The following is a 15,707-nucleotide window of genomic DNA, read 5'->3' as shown; positions in this document are numbered from 1 at the left end:
TTTCTGTTTTGGTTCCAGTTAGACTGTTTTATTAGTCGGTCTTATCCATTTGTGAGTGTATAAATAACAGCTATTGATGGACTGCTGGCTGCTGCGCCCCTTAAGTAATTTGATATGAGGCAGTGGCATCAAAGAGTTGCCACAAAGTTGAGAATTTCTTGTCAGCTTTTGTGTTCTATGCGCACATCTAACGAAAATCCCAACGCCCAGCGAATCGAACCTAAACTAAAACGTTCAAAAGCCAAACCGATTTGGGGGCCAGCATGTTGTGCGTTTTATAATAAATTTTACAACAAGAACAACAACAACAACAACAATCAGTGGCATCAGCAACGAGAGCAGCCACATCAGCCGCCGCGGCAGCAACAACAGAGACAGATACAGACAGAAGCAGCGTGACACAAAAACTTCTTAAGAACTTTGCCGACAGCACGCTGCGGGGCGCCGCCCCCGCCTGACTTGAAGAGTTGCATATGATGGGGATGGGTGTGGAGAGGGTGGCTAAAAAATTGAGCATAGCTCAAGGCACTGCTGCGATTGGTGGGATGTTGACAGGTGACCGGCACAGCTATTTGGTTTGAGTAGACGATTCACAATCAGATTCAGATACAGATACAGATACAGATTCAGATTCAGATTGGGATTCGGATTCAGATGCAAATAGATGAGCATTAGGCATGAAGAAAACGAAAAACAGCAGCAGTCGAAACAGCAGCGGCAACAAAAGCCACAACACACATAAATCATCGAAATGCTTTCAACATTAAGTCGAAAAAAGCAATAACAATATAACCATGCCCATAACAACATAACAATAGCCATAACAATGGCAATAACAATTATAACAGCAGCCAAAAGTTTTGATTTCGTTTTATTGGCCGACAATTTGTAAAGCAACTTTAAGTCGACTTTAAGCCCAAACATAATACAAAATATACGTACACAAAACATATCCATAATGGGTGATCCACAACAAATAGTTTCAGTTTATTCCACTTGCTGTTTGGACAATCTCCAATTCGTTATCCAATTGCAGATATACATTTCAAAGATCGTTTAACGACAAGGTTTGTCTCTGTGCAAAAAGGTTTGCCCATTAAAAATCCTGCGCATCCTGGCTGGCAGGCTAAGTCTTCGCAATAAACGCCTTTTAATGAACTTGACTTTATCAAAAGCGAACTTGGAAACCCCAATAAATATTGCGCAAGGGATTGGGAACAGCAATCAAATTTATGTTTATGATAATAAAAATGTTTTTAGGCAAGGCAATTTACAGGTGATGAACAATTAAATGAAGAAAGATGCTTTTGATTTGAAATTTAACCAAAAATAATTTACAAATAGGGTAATCAAGTAATTTGTATATCTTAATATTATGATTGTAAATATCATTTAAAGGTATAATGATAAAAATTAATATGCATTCAAATCAATGTTCAGCATTCAACTTGAAATAGTTGGAGGCGAATTTGTCACGACTCTGGCATATAACTCTCGATATTGTTATCGCCCAAGCAGTCAAGTTAAACTCCAGCTGTCAGCTAAATGTGTTCAATGTGTTCACAACCTGGAGCGAACGGATCACCCATTAGGCATTAGGCATTAGGCATTAGGCTCTTAAATCTAAACTCTTTCCGTCGCACTGAAGCATAAGCTTTATGGGCGAAGCTCGTGTGACTTTCAGTGGTTTGTGGCTGGGCTTGGGATTTGTTTTGCTTTTGTTTTGTTTTTTTTTTTTTTTGTTTTTTTTTTTTAATGCGTTTGCTCCATTTACGCCAACGTTTAAAGCGGCAACGGCAGCGGCAGTGGCAGCGGTATCGTACAAACTAAGCTTTGAAAAATTATAAACAAATAAAGCAGGCAGCGGAAAGGCGGCGGTTAATCGGGTAATCGGTTAAGCGGGCAGCGGGTAGCGGGCAGCGGGCAGCAGGAGGTTAAATCACACGGACGGCCGCCGTTTCGGTCGAGGTGGAGCCCAGTTAATGTGGCGTGCGTTCGGCTGGCGCCACTCGGCCACGATCGGCAGATAGAAATACGAATGCGCGCGTAGATACAGATACAGATGCGGATGTGGATGTGAAAAAGACAACGACGACGACGAGGACGGACACAGTCGCTGCGACACATTTGTCAAGTGTCTGCCGGGCAAAGCCGGGCAAGCTCAAGCCTCTCAGTCAGCTTCATGCAGAGGCGTTTATTTGTCAACATACAAATTTGGAGCGCATTTCAAGTTTATTTACATTTCGTTTTATCGCAGCGACGATTTATAATAATTTTTTTTTCATTTGACTAAGTTTTATGTTGTGTTTTCTGTCGGTTTCTTTTTCTCTTTTATTTTATTTTATTTTTTTTCGTTTTATTTTTTTTTTTTTGTTTACGATTTGAATTTTGGGCCACGGAAGTTGACAAAGCATTTTTTTTTTTAACCAGAGATGCAGAACTTGTGTTTTTTTGTTGTTGTTGTTGGCTCGAGGGAGTTAATGGAGGAAGAGGCAAGATGGAAGTGGGTGGGGAGTAGCGTGCACTAATTAGTCAAAGATTCCGTGAAAGAGGCGCTTAATAATTGAGCGGAAATTGTTTGATTGCATTTGACGTTTTATTGCCAAAAATCGAGCAACAACGAAATTTTTGTAGCCAGCGCTGATCGAGGCTAATTAGTTAGTTATCTGAAAGCGGTAACCGCAACAGTTAAGCTTTTGACTATTTGAAAGCCACAATTAGAACCGTTGCGTTCAAAATAAACAAACAAACAAACAAACACATAAACAGACAAACAGCCAAACAAGCAACAATAACAAACCTATTGAAAAGAGGCACAAAAGCGGCTAATTTAACGCATTTACCCATGGAACAAGATGTGAAGAGGTTGCCGCAGTTGAAACTGACCTCGCAGCCAGCTACACCTGGACCTGCACCAGGGGCTGAAGGTGGACATGGAGGTGGAGGTGGAGGTGGAGGTGGAGGTGGAGGCAATGGCTGAGGCGGCGCCTGCGCAAACCATGACATGGCAATAAGCGCACAGTTGAAATTGTTTCGTGTCTGAAAAGGGGGGTGGGGGGAGAGTTGGGGAAGCGAATCTTGAAATTATAATTTCAACAACTCATCAGCTTGCTATTAATTCTCATAGGGAAGACTTTTGTAAGGCGCCGCGGTGCGCCATCAAACCAGCTACCAGCAAACAAAAAAAAAAAAAAAAAAATAGCTGAAATCCACATCGAAATCGAAACTGACATTGAGACCATTTCATCTATGAGTAAAGGAAAAAAAAACTGCCTTGTCATGCGGTCCAAGCAGCCAAATTAGCCCTTCAACAGCGACTGCGACTGCGACGGCAACGGCAACGGCAACAGCGACTTTAGCTGACTGATGAGCGGCAGCAACACCTACTACTATACTATGAGAATAACAACAGCTACCATGGCCCCAGAGGGTAGAGGCTGGAGGCGAGTCGACGGCCAAAGACAGCAGCAGACAGCGGTAGCTGCAGGCCAAGTTAATTATCAGTTAACTCTTACTCGGAGCCAATTCACGCCTTGCAAAACACTGGCTAATGTTGCCAGGTACATGTCTATGGGTCTATCTACAAGTAAATAAGTATGAGATGGCAGATGTCAGTAGTCGAGTCAGTCGATAGTTTCTGGTAGCTGGCCTAGCAGTCGAGTCATCAGTGCTCAATATACGATGGGGTGTGACAAGCGTTTCGATAAATGCCCAGTCACGGCCTCTCAGCAAGTTGGGCAGCCAACTTTCGACTGGGCCCCACAATAAACCAAAAAATATATATATGCTTACATATAAGTAAAAATCAGCTAATGAAACACAAGTACAAACTTATCCATATGATTAAAAAAAGGGGGTTTAAATAAACACGGAGGCAAAGCAACAATGCATCTGTAAAACAAGTGAAAATAAAATAAAGAAAAAACTCAAGTAAAAAGGCTGTAATCAACTACGATATACCCTCGGCCCGACTATTAAATATAATATAGTTTGACTGCCAAATATGATTATTATTTTATGCATCGAAAAGGGGACAAACTAAGAGAACTTATATTAAGAAACTTGAAGTTTCTAGCTCTTATTGTCTCTGATACAGACGGATATCGAATCTGGCGTTGATCATGATCAGTCATATGTATAATATATATACCATATGGGGTCGGAGATGCTTCCCTCTGCCTGTTGCATACTTGTGTACCCATTCTCAATGGGAGAGCATTTAGTGCCAATGGCAAATGTTTCGCCATAGTCAAGTAATTTAAGGATCAAGCGAACGCTGCTAAGAGACTTCGGTAGCATCGGCAACAAGGGGTTAACGCTGATAGGCATCTTAATCTTAATGTCGAACTCGAAATGCCCAAATGCCAATGATGATCGTATATCGCATTATAAATGGAGCCACATCCAAATCATGTCAATCAGCGCGCGAATACGTGACACACATTTGCTGTTGCAACATGCCTCATGCCCCAAATCTGATGATTGGGAGGGGTGAACTGAAACTGAATCCGGATTTGGATTCGGATTCCGAACCGAAGTTGGAGATGAATATGAAACAGAATCTGAAATCTCAATAAGGGTCACAGTGAGGCATCTTTGACTGGCGGTTCCACAAATTATATGTTAAACCTTTTAATGGGCCACAAAACGGTGCAAGCGCGGGGGCCCTGCAATGGTAAACGGGGTAAAATGGGGCGAAGCCGAGCCCCACCCGCGCCGAGAGGAGCTGCCGTTTAACATAATTTGCTATAATTTTCAACAACGCCGGGCTGAAGAGCTGCCAAGTGGCTTCCCCTTTCTCTCTTTATTTCTCTCTCTCTCTCTCTTTATCCCTCTTTCTCTCTCTCTCTCTCTCTCTTGGACCGTTGAGCTGCGAGTCAAAAACACAATAATCATTTTGTTATGCTTTGCTTGGCGGCGTAGAGCAGGGTGAACCAGGGTTCTGCGCCTGATTGCTACCACGGTCATTATGTTACGTTGTTTGCCCTTTTATGTCCGGGCCTAACCTATAATTTAACTAAATGTTCAAATGTTCAAATGTTCAATGTTTGGCGAACATCGCCGCCCAGAAAAACGAATTTGTTGAAAGCTACACAAAATTGGCAACAGATTTCTCATCTGTTGTTGTTGCGGAAATAAAATATTATAAGCGCTGCACAAATTACACCATCAGGGCGTAATTTGGCTGGCAGAGCATATCATATCATATCGGAACATAACTTAACTCTGCCTCAATTTGTATTGAGGTGCAAGTCGCCAATCAGCAGGATAAGCACAACCAAAACACAACATTTCAACTCTCGCACACATTCACACATGCTCGGTGTACTTTCAAACTGATTCAAACCCATCAAGTTGAGGATGTATTCATTTATCGACAGTACTGTCCCTGGAGAGGACATTCTAAACTCAGATAACACCAACCAGGAGGAATCTTAAATGCTCAACGCGATAAAAGTGCTTGAATTTGATGGAAAGGCCGCAATAGATCTAGCAATAATAATAACTATATGATGATATAGTATAATCAGAAAATCAGAAATACAACATACAACATACAACATACAACATACAAATACATTGTGCATTTTATTTAAATAATGTGCAACTGTTATGGAGAATGAAAAACACACACACAAGCAAAAAAAAAAGGAGAAATGTGTACGATGAATCCAAGTATATATTAACAAAAAGAGTTGGGGTTCAATGGGAGCCGCGCTTCCCCACTTCTACTTTTGCCTGTGCTCAGATGCAGCTTCCATTCTGTTTTCTTGCATTCATATTGCCATTTGTTGTCGGGCTTCTTTGTCGACATAACAAAACAGAGTAAAGTGAAAAAAATAAATTACGGAAACTTTACTCTGAATTGAAAAAAAAAATAAGAAAGAGATGGTGAACAACAACAACAACAGCAGCAAGAACAACATCAACAACAACAACAACAACAGTAACAGAACAATAGAGAAAAACAAATACCAAACTCGAAAACTATTGTAAATTCAGTTTTTTGGGAAGTGCTTGTTGCTTTTGCTTTACATAAAGCTACGCAAAACTCCCTCTGCAATGCTGTATTTTGTGTTACTCGCTTTTATACTCTGAAGCCGAGGATGGAAGAGTATATTGCTGTTGAAGCTTGGAATACTCGGTGAAATCGATAACATATCAATCCAAACTAGACATTTTCCACAATCTTAATGATAATTATCTAATAATTATGAAGTTATCAAAACCTGCACAGTTGCCTACTAGTTGCCTCCTCCAAGAAACAACCTCAATATTGGTATCAGAGTATTGCTCAGTCGGCTAATTCCGACTGCAGCGTTCTCTTGTTTTCACTTGTTTTTTTACATTATCTTTTGCGTTTTCCATTTGGCTGTTGCGTTGTGCACATGATAATGAAAAATTCAGTGACCGCAGGGCCAAAAGAGGAAAATATTGCAAATAAAAAATAAAAGAAGACAAATAAGCAGTGCTGACTAGGAAAAGCGTGGGGAGTTCGGGCCAGTGTAGCGAAATTAATCGAAATATTCTAAGGATACACTCAGAAAAATATAATATGTAGAAATTTGCCATACTTTTGGCGCCAAGAATTCCATACCACATAATTCAGAAAGAAAAATTATAAAATTGAATATATTGCCTTACTAAAATGTAGAAATATTTGTCTAATTTCCAGAGTGTTGCTTTATATGCGTGTACACTGAAGAAATTGTACCTTTTATGAGAGTTTAAAGAGTATTAGTATTAAATATTTACGAATTTACCATTCGTTGCCGTTCAGAAGTCGATTTCAGCAAAACACTAATATCAAACTGAAGATATTCTCTGAATTTTGGAAAGGATTTTTTCTAGCAGTCTTAACAATAAAAAATATATCTAAATATATGAAATGTCTTTCCTAATAATAGAAATTTCATTAAAAAAACATATATTTGGGATTATCGATTCTAATTTGTGGAAATTATTTATTAGATTTTCTAATTGTTCAAACTTTCAGCTCAATTTTGTGTGTAAGAAGAGCTAAAGGCACTAGACTGGGTTTAAGTTAATTTACTCATTTTCATAGGTAAGATGTGATGGATGCTAGTGCATCCATCAACTTGTTGCTGATCTTGCTGTCTGGACATTACCTCATTACCGCGTCATAGCCTTCTCGTCTAGTGGCTTTAGTTGTGCTTAGGTGATTTGGCAGCGTAAGCGGCTTATCTAATGCTCACTGAAATTCTAATTCCAAACCAACAGTCACTGTCAAAAGTCTCACGCTTGACCAAACGCTTCATGCAAACAGCTCGACACGGACTCGGACGCGGACTTAATGTCGAAAGCTTCGCTGAGCTTTTGGCCGGCTTAGTTAGGTGTGTGTGTGTGTGTGTGTGTGTGTAGCCGCAAATGCACAGCATGTTACTTCCTTTTGTGTGTGCATCCTGTGCCCCGACAACAGCCTCACTTTGATCTCAAGTCGAAGTTCTCACAGGCTGGCAGGCCTTTCTAGCGAATTTCTCGCAGTGCCACAAAATGTCAGTCAACCTCAAGTGAGGTGGGGGTGTGGGATGTGGGGACAGCAGGGGGATCCCAAACTCATATGCATGTCTAGGCCGCGTTCGGTTGCGGTTGGATAGGGATCGCCAGTTGGTAGTTGGCAGTCGGCAGTCGGCAGTCAAGTTGAGTTCATAAAAATGCGCACAAATTCAAATAAACTGCAGACTGCTACGGCGCTCATCATTAAAATTCACGCTTAAATTGCCTCTAAGAACGGCAAAAGGCAATGGGAACGGGAACGGGAATGAGAACGGGAACGGGAACGGGAACGAGGACCAGCTGCTGCTGCTGCTGCTGTTGATGATGCTGCAGCGGTGGCGGCAGCAGCCCCCAGACGGCAACAAAATCTAAGCCAAATTCATTGGAAACTATTTGCCAAAAAGAAAAGGACACAAACAGAAAAAAAAGAAGGAAAACAAAAAGCCAAACACATAAATCACAAAAATTTCATTGAGAAAACTTTGCCAAAACAGAAAGAAAAAAAAAACACATACACACAAAAAACAGTTCAAGTCCGAGCTGAAAGCAGATTCTTTGACCGCCAGCCAAAAGATCATTAAAAAACAAAAACAAAAAAAAAAAAACAAAAAACGTTCAAGATATGAATATTAAAATCCGAAAAAAAGAAAGAAATATATTCCAAAAATGAACCAAAAACCAAAGGAAAAAAGGGTCTCATGCGAAAAGCAAAAGGGTGCCACTAAAATTTTTAAAATATGTTTTTATTTTATTACTTTGCATGCTGTGCACGGTGCTTCTGGAGCACCCGAAACGATGCAGAACCTCGTAAAAATGTTTTAGCCCGGCACATCCACATAGGCGATCCTCATATCCCGCTCACATCTCAGTTGCCACTCATTGTCTACGCCGTGGCCGAGGCTAATTTTGTGTGGCGGCGGTAGCTTAAATGCAACAACAACAACCACAACAACAACAACAATTTCTACTACAACAACAAGAACAATTAGACATGCGCCTGTATACGCAGAGAGACAATCAGACACAGAGCAAATGAGAGACAGAAACAGAGACAGAGACTGAGACTGAGACTGAGACTACACATACAACATACACACTTAGAGGATGCAACACATTCAGTAAACACTCTATTCGCCCGTTGCAGGTTTGGTTCCAGAACAAGCGCTCCAAAGAGCGACGCATGAAGCAAATCACCAGCATGGGCCGTCCGCCGTTCTTTGGCGGTGCACGCAAAATGCGCGGCTTCCCCATGAATCTGTCGCCGGGCGGACTAGACGATGGGCCCGGCTTTCCCTACTTTGCTGCAGATGCTAAATTCGAGTTCGGCTACGGTGGGCCCTTTCATCCGCACGACGGCCCTTTCTTTCCCGGCCATCCCGGCGGACCGATGCCCTTCAATGCGCCAGGTAATTTACTATGTACGAGAACAAATTGCTATTTACCAAACACCAAAACACCTTTAACAAGTACTCTGTCTGGTCTACTGTCACACTGAGATTGCACTTCAATAAATACGAAATACATTCATTATTTTCTGTAAGCTCATAAGTATTTAAAGCTTATCGGCAAAGTACACAGTAAAATAGTCCATTATCTGGGCAACAAGTAAATACTTTTTCTAATCAGACTTGTGCCATTCCTTAAATAAATATTATCCGTTTCCAATTTCGGTTTATTCTTAGGCACAATCGCGAGCAATAAAAAAAATACTTTCCAAATGAAATAAATAAGTCAGCAAAAATTGCAACCATTTAGAATAGAGCCGATTGTCTGCGATAAATGTTCTTGAAATATCGTATTGGTTTACAAAAACAAAAATAATTATAATAAATGAAAAGTCTTTTCATACGTTTGGAAGAGACAATAGCCTTGCGATATTGAATTCCCAAATTCGGAACTAAAACGAATAAAGTTTTGAAATTTTCGGCTGAAATGTATAATAATCTGTTCTGATTAAGCACATTGCAATTATTTTGAATACAGTGAAACTTGCCTATAGTTAACTTGCATATTTTGTATTGAAGCAATTCTCAATTTGGCATCCCAGATATTAAGAAACGAATCTGCAACATTTTAATTCTAACTCTCCGCCTTTCTCTCTCTCTCTCTCCCTCTTGCTCTTTCTCTCTTTCTGTTTGTGTGGGCTGTTCACAGGTGGACCAATGGATCACAGCGGCCCCATACCGATGGTGAATGAGTTTGGCTTGACGCCCGAGTCAACATTTCTGAGTCAGGCGGGCGCACCGCCAATGCAGCTGCAAACGTCTGTGGGGCCACCGCCGCCGCCGCCGCCGCCGAATGCCGCTGATCATTTGCTGCAACAGGCGGCCACGCAGCAGCAGCAGCAACAGCAGCAGCAGCAGCAGGCGGCGCAAAATGCGCAACAAGCAAGCCAAGCGCAGCAGCAGCAGCAACAGCAGCAGCAACAACAAAATGGCCCGCGTACCGCATCGCCCGAGTTCATGAGCTCTGCGAACTTCAGCGAACCACAGAATATGCAAAATGAAGGGCTTGTTTGGTAATATACAAAACAGTTGGCAACGCGCCTGCTGTTTCTCAAGACCTACACGCAGCGGCAGCAGCACCAACACCAACAACAACAACAACATGAGGAGGAGTAGCAAGCAGCAGCAGCAGCAGCAGCAGCAATAGCAGCAATAGCAGCAGCAGCCAAACCACAAAGAACAACAGTAACAACAGCAATAACAGAGGCAAGGCGTCGTCGTTGCTGTCGCTGTCGCTGTCGCAGCCGACGTCGTCGTCGTCGCTGCCGCCGCCTACTGCGCGCACACTGGTGCCGTCTCGCTCTGACTTACAGCAAGTCGCACACACACATTTTTGCGCTGTATGCGACCGAGAGCGAGCGAGCGAGGAGAGAGAGAGAGAGTGAGAGAGAAGGAGGGAGAGAGAGGGAGAGAGCTATCGAGCTGTTGCTCGTTGCTCGTTGCTCGCTCGCTCACAATTCAAATAAGGAGAAATTTCGTGTTTGGCTGGCCCTGCCTCGCACCCCCGCCGCTAACCCCTCCCTCAAACCGAAATGCGCTGCCTTGGCCAAAAAAAAGAGAAGAAAAAACAGCTGCTCGGCTTGGTTTTGTTATTTTTATTATTATTCTGTTTATTGTTTCAGTACTTTTTTATGACTGCGCCAAAATATTTGTAAATTATTTTTTTTTTTTAAATCATAGCAAAAAAATAAAAAATCTCTTTATGTACATTGAAATGGGCGCTGCACATAAAAAACTACATTTAAATAACTATAAATATATATATACTTTTTATTGTATTTAAATCTAACTAAAGGAAATAAAGAAGAAGAAAAAACCATGCTAAACAAAATCAAATAAATTAACTAAACGTCTTGTCTGTAATAAACTATTTATGTGTATGTGTGTAAAACAAAAATCAACAACAACAAAACACAAATACGTAGCGTAAAAATCGTGTTAGCAAGCAAAAGTAAAAAACAAAAACTAAAATGATTATTATTTTGTAAATTAGCACATTTTTATAAATAAAAAAAAACCAATTTGTTTGCTTAAACATTTTTTTTTTTACTTTTTTTTATGACATACATATAAAAATAAACATATTTTATAATCGTTGTCTAACAACATAAACGTAACTAGACATGTACTTGTGTAGTTTCCTACCAACTAAGTTTACATATGTATACATACATATATATATACATACATGCATATGTATATATATGTATATGTGTATATACATACTTTATACATACTATATGCATATTAAATATAAAGCTATATACGACAACGGACATAGCAAACTTTTTTTTTTTTTTTGTGGTCCTAGCTAGTAAGCAACATAATTTATTATAAACAAATCTATGAATGAAAAACAAAAATAAAAAAACAAAACAAAATATTTACAACTGCTATTTAAATGTAATATCAAAAATGTAAAACTAGCAAAAAAAAAAACATTAAAATAAATATAAAAATTAACGTAAAATTAATTAAAAGCAAAATCCAAGAATAAGATGAAGATGGAACAACAACAGCTATATAACAAAAATAAATTTATATATATCACTATAGAAAAAAGTATATATATATATACATATATATATATATATATATATATATATGCGTAAATGATAAAAGCAGCTAACAATTTGAGTTTTCGATTGATATTATTATGGATTGGCCACAGGAACTGGAGCTGAAACTGCGGCCACGTAACTCTATTACACTTATTATTATAATTATTATTATTATTATTGTAAAAAGTATTTAGTGTTAGCTTAATGCGTAAGTTTATTAATTGATGGAAAAACACAACAAGAACAAGAACAACATCAACAAAAACAATCGCGAGGAGAAGCATACAAAAATCCGTATATTTATCATGCAAAATCTTATCGATGATAAATGGGAGAGCAAAGCAAATCAATAACAAATAAACACAAATTGTTAACAAACAACCGGAAGGCAAAACACAAGCGACAAACGATAAAAGGAAAACTTTGATGAGAAAAAAATTATAAAAATAAAAAAAATCTATAAAATTGCGTTCGTTCTTTTCTACAAAATCGATCTTAGGGACGGGCCCAATTTCCCAACGAATATCTTTCTCAATAAAGATCCTTGACATGATTACCACGAATGAGATATATCGTCAAAAATATAAGCTACTTCAACTTTTTCATGTAATGGAAAAATGCTTTCAGATACTTTAATTTCTAATTTAACTCTGAATATTACAAATGCATTTTTAATTCGAAATATTTATTTTTATATCATGGACATCTATGCAGTATACGTGTAGTATGTATGTGACCTATGGTTTTTTGGCCCCAAGGGTAAATTACCATATTCTCCGGGAAGCATTAAGGTTGTGTTTTTTTCTTAATTTCAGGGTACATTTTTTCTAAAATTTAAAAACAAACCATGTCTCTTTACAGGGTGTTGTTGTTTTTATATGAGTATGTACAATTCTTCTATTATTTTTGTTTATTACTTATATTCATATTATTTATTAGTTTTTATGATTTCATATACACAAATATTTCCGGTAGTTTACAAATGCATATAATTTAATATGAGAAAAAAAACAAACTACAGCAAAACTCAAACATTGCAATCGATGAAATTTGCTCCATCACTATCACTATTTTCTTTATTTTAGAAAGATTTTTTTCTAATAATCAGGACTTGCATATATATTTAATAGAATTATTTTCAATTATTAAAAAATTAACTTCTGAAAAATAGAAAATAAGTCTTTCTAATATTTATAAATGTTTTTGTTCTTCTTATATTTACAAATTATTTCTAAAAACAAAAAAACCTTTCTCGTTTTCAGGGCGACTTTCATTTTAAGTTAATTTTGAAAAAAATAAAATTAATGCCACCTTTTCGGTTCGGTTGTATACGCAATGATCACGCCAGATTGACTAGATAATCTTTAAATTTATGTTTTACGTAGGATGAAAAGATAAGACAATTACTGAATAGTTTGCATATTTAAGCACGGACAAAGCCAAAACCAAAGACAAGCAGAAACTGAAGCAGCAGCTGTTGAGAAGTGTGCACATTACATTTCAAATTACTACACACGTTCAGTTCAAGCAAACACCCAACATTACGGCTCCTAAGGCGCACACATACCCACCCACATAGAGATAGATATATATGCTAAAGTTAATATGCGTAGCTAATATCGGGGCAACATTATTGATGTTGTGGACATGCACTTGCGTGTCTGTGTTGTGCTCAGAACCCACAGCCCTAACTCAACCCTCAAAACTCAAGCGGATCCACACATGAAACGCTCGATTCTAATGTTCGTTAGAGGAGAGGCGGGGGGAGGAGAGGGAAGGCGAGGTATGGCCTGGAGAGGAGAGGTGAGGTGAGTTGAAGTAGCAGTGCCTTTATTCGACACATGTGCGCGCATTCACACCTAAGACTAGCCTCAAGAAACGAGCATCCATCTTGCGGCCTCGGGATGGGCATAGGTTGGGTGGTATGCTATGCATTGGGGAGGGGGTGAGGGGGGGTGGGTGTGGGGATGTATCACAAACTATGCGTACTATAAACAATATACGGATGGATGTTTAGGCAGACGTTGCATGTAGCCTGGATGCGGCAGCATGATAGCATTTAATACAAAACAACTCATGTATGTATTGTATTGTTGTTGTTGGTGTTGCTGCTGCTGCTTGCTGCTGACCATCATTTGTGGCCATGACGAATGAATACAGCCGAATACATTTGCAGGCGTTGCAAAACGAGGCACGCAGTGACTGCGCTAGAGTAAACGGCACTTCGAACAAAAGTTGCCCTTCAGCTTCGAAAATGTTCATAAGCCTCAAATTGTCCTGTAAAACGAAATAATTTCAAAATTTAAGTAAAAATCAGCAATTACCAAACAAATGTTATTCACACATTGAATTTCTTTTTCGACTTATGAACATGTCTGTACGTGTTTTAAAAAATTTAAGGTTCCTTATTTGATTCAGAAATGAAAGCCTTAGTTTCTAAGGTGATCTGCCATTGGCGCTAAACCTAATCAGATTTGCTGTATTCTGTGACATATATATTTCTCCAAGTGTAGAGAGCGAAAGAGAGACAGCAGAAACAGAGAGATTTAGAGGCATTTTAGAGGCATGCAAGCAAGCGTTGCACTTCTGATTCATACACACACACACACACAATTGAGTGTGCATGTGTTTGAGCGCCCATCAGCGCGTTGAGTCCTCTTCAGAGAGCTGAACGACACGGGCAACAAACCCAATCCCAATCCCAATCCCAACCCAATCTATCCAGCCATCAATCCAGAAAGGCACAAGGACTCGGACTACCCTGAGCTGATATGTGACGTGCGTTTATCAGTGGACAGGACAAATAGGACAGGCCAGGCCAGGCCAGGACAGGACAGGACAGGACAGGCCAGGATATAGCCAGCATGCAGTAGAAGGAGAGGGGGAGGGGAGTGGGCGTGGGGGTGGGACAATGCCTACACTTGACTGATGGACATTCGCATGGCCAATCGGTGGACGGAGTGGGGGAGAGGATGGTGTGGCCAGAGAGGGGGGAGTTGGCAGAAGATGGGAGCATGGAATTCCAACTACAACTTTACTATGCTTTGCAATATTCCCATTTGCTTTTGTCGCCAAAAATATGTTTGTTAACATTTAGAGTGAATGGCTGACACACCCATAACTAAAGCCCCCCTCTCGACCAGACCTCAGCTACAGCTCTTATCATCACTCATAGCACATGTCATGATGTAACTCGCAGCAACAGCCGCAGCAACAGCAGCAGCAGCAGCAGTAGCAGTAGCTGCAACAGCGACGTCATGATAAATGCTTCCGAACTTGTTACTTAGTCACGTGCGCTGCAAGGCCCGATCATCATTTGGAGTAGCACTTGGGATGTTTGCTTGTGTGTGTGTGCGTGTGTGTGCGTGCGTGTGTGCGTGTGTGTGTATTTGTGTATATATGTTAAACCACAAAATTGGCTCTAAGAGATGCTTTGAACGGTTAATGGAGATTGTTGTCTGTTGATTGCTGATTGCCTCCCTGACCACGACTGACTGACGCCTAATGATTCAATTTTTTTGAGAGCCAAGTCAATTATGTGGCAAACAACAGTCGCTCGCCATTCACAGTTATCAACGTGACTCAACTCGCTTGCAACTTGCAGCTACTGGCAACTGGATATTTGTTGAGCATGCCACGCAATAACAAAACATACCCACAACATACTAAACGGGGAACTATATTTGATTTGAAGTTGTCGACAGGCAGTTCACAGCAATAACAACAATATAAGCATGATTATTACAACAATCGATGAAGCGATAGACAAACTCACGGCTTGATCGATTCGAATCGACTGCTGATGCCTTTTGAGATAATACATACTTTATGGCTTGGAATATGTTTTTGTATGTCTGCACAGCATTTGCACAAGACCGGAGTCTATTTCATTATTATGAAGTTAATGAAAAGGGTAAAAACTTAAATAGCATTGTCAACTTGTAATGTCCTATGATATGAAATTCTTCTAAAATATAAATACAGGACTTAGGCACAGAGAATTAGTCAATTGAAAAGATAAACTATAGCAACAGACAAGAAGCGAAGAAATTAAAGATAACTCTAAGAACCAAACCGAACTGAGTTGAGTTGAGCCGAATTGATCTGAGCCGGGAGTATAATA

General features: G+C 39.7%; 1 protein-coding gene across 2 annotated transcripts in view; it reads left to right on the top strand.

Moving 5' to 3' along the window:
- The window catches only part of LOC6566235 (LIM/homeobox protein Lhx5), a 61,180-nt gene extending 50,436 nt beyond the window's left edge, over nucleotides 1-10,744 (top strand). Inside the window, exons 6-7 of one of the 2 annotated variants that reach the window (XM_001992637.2) lie at nucleotides 8,663-8,924; nucleotides 9,673-10,744. In XM_001992637.2, the coding sequence (XP_001992673.1) occupies nucleotides 8,663-8,924; nucleotides 9,673-10,040 (630 nt within the window). In that variant the 3' untranslated portion in view covers nucleotides 10,041-10,744. Of the gene's footprint in view, nucleotides 1-8,662; nucleotides 8,937-9,672 lie in introns of both variants that reach the window. The other variant, XM_032738992.1, reaches the window with a different exon arrangement.
- The last annotated feature ends 4,963 nt before the right edge of the window (nucleotides 10,745-15,707 follow it).

This window comes from Drosophila grimshawi, unplaced genomic scaffold, assembly GCF_018153295.1.
Source record: "Drosophila grimshawi isolate 15287-2541.00 unplaced genomic scaffold, ASM1815329v1 contig_848, whole genome shotgun sequence".
NCBI classification, from domain to species: Eukaryota; Metazoa; Arthropoda; class Insecta; order Diptera; family Drosophilidae; genus Drosophila; species Drosophila grimshawi.
This window is presented reverse-complemented; position numbering and strand designations above follow the sequence as displayed.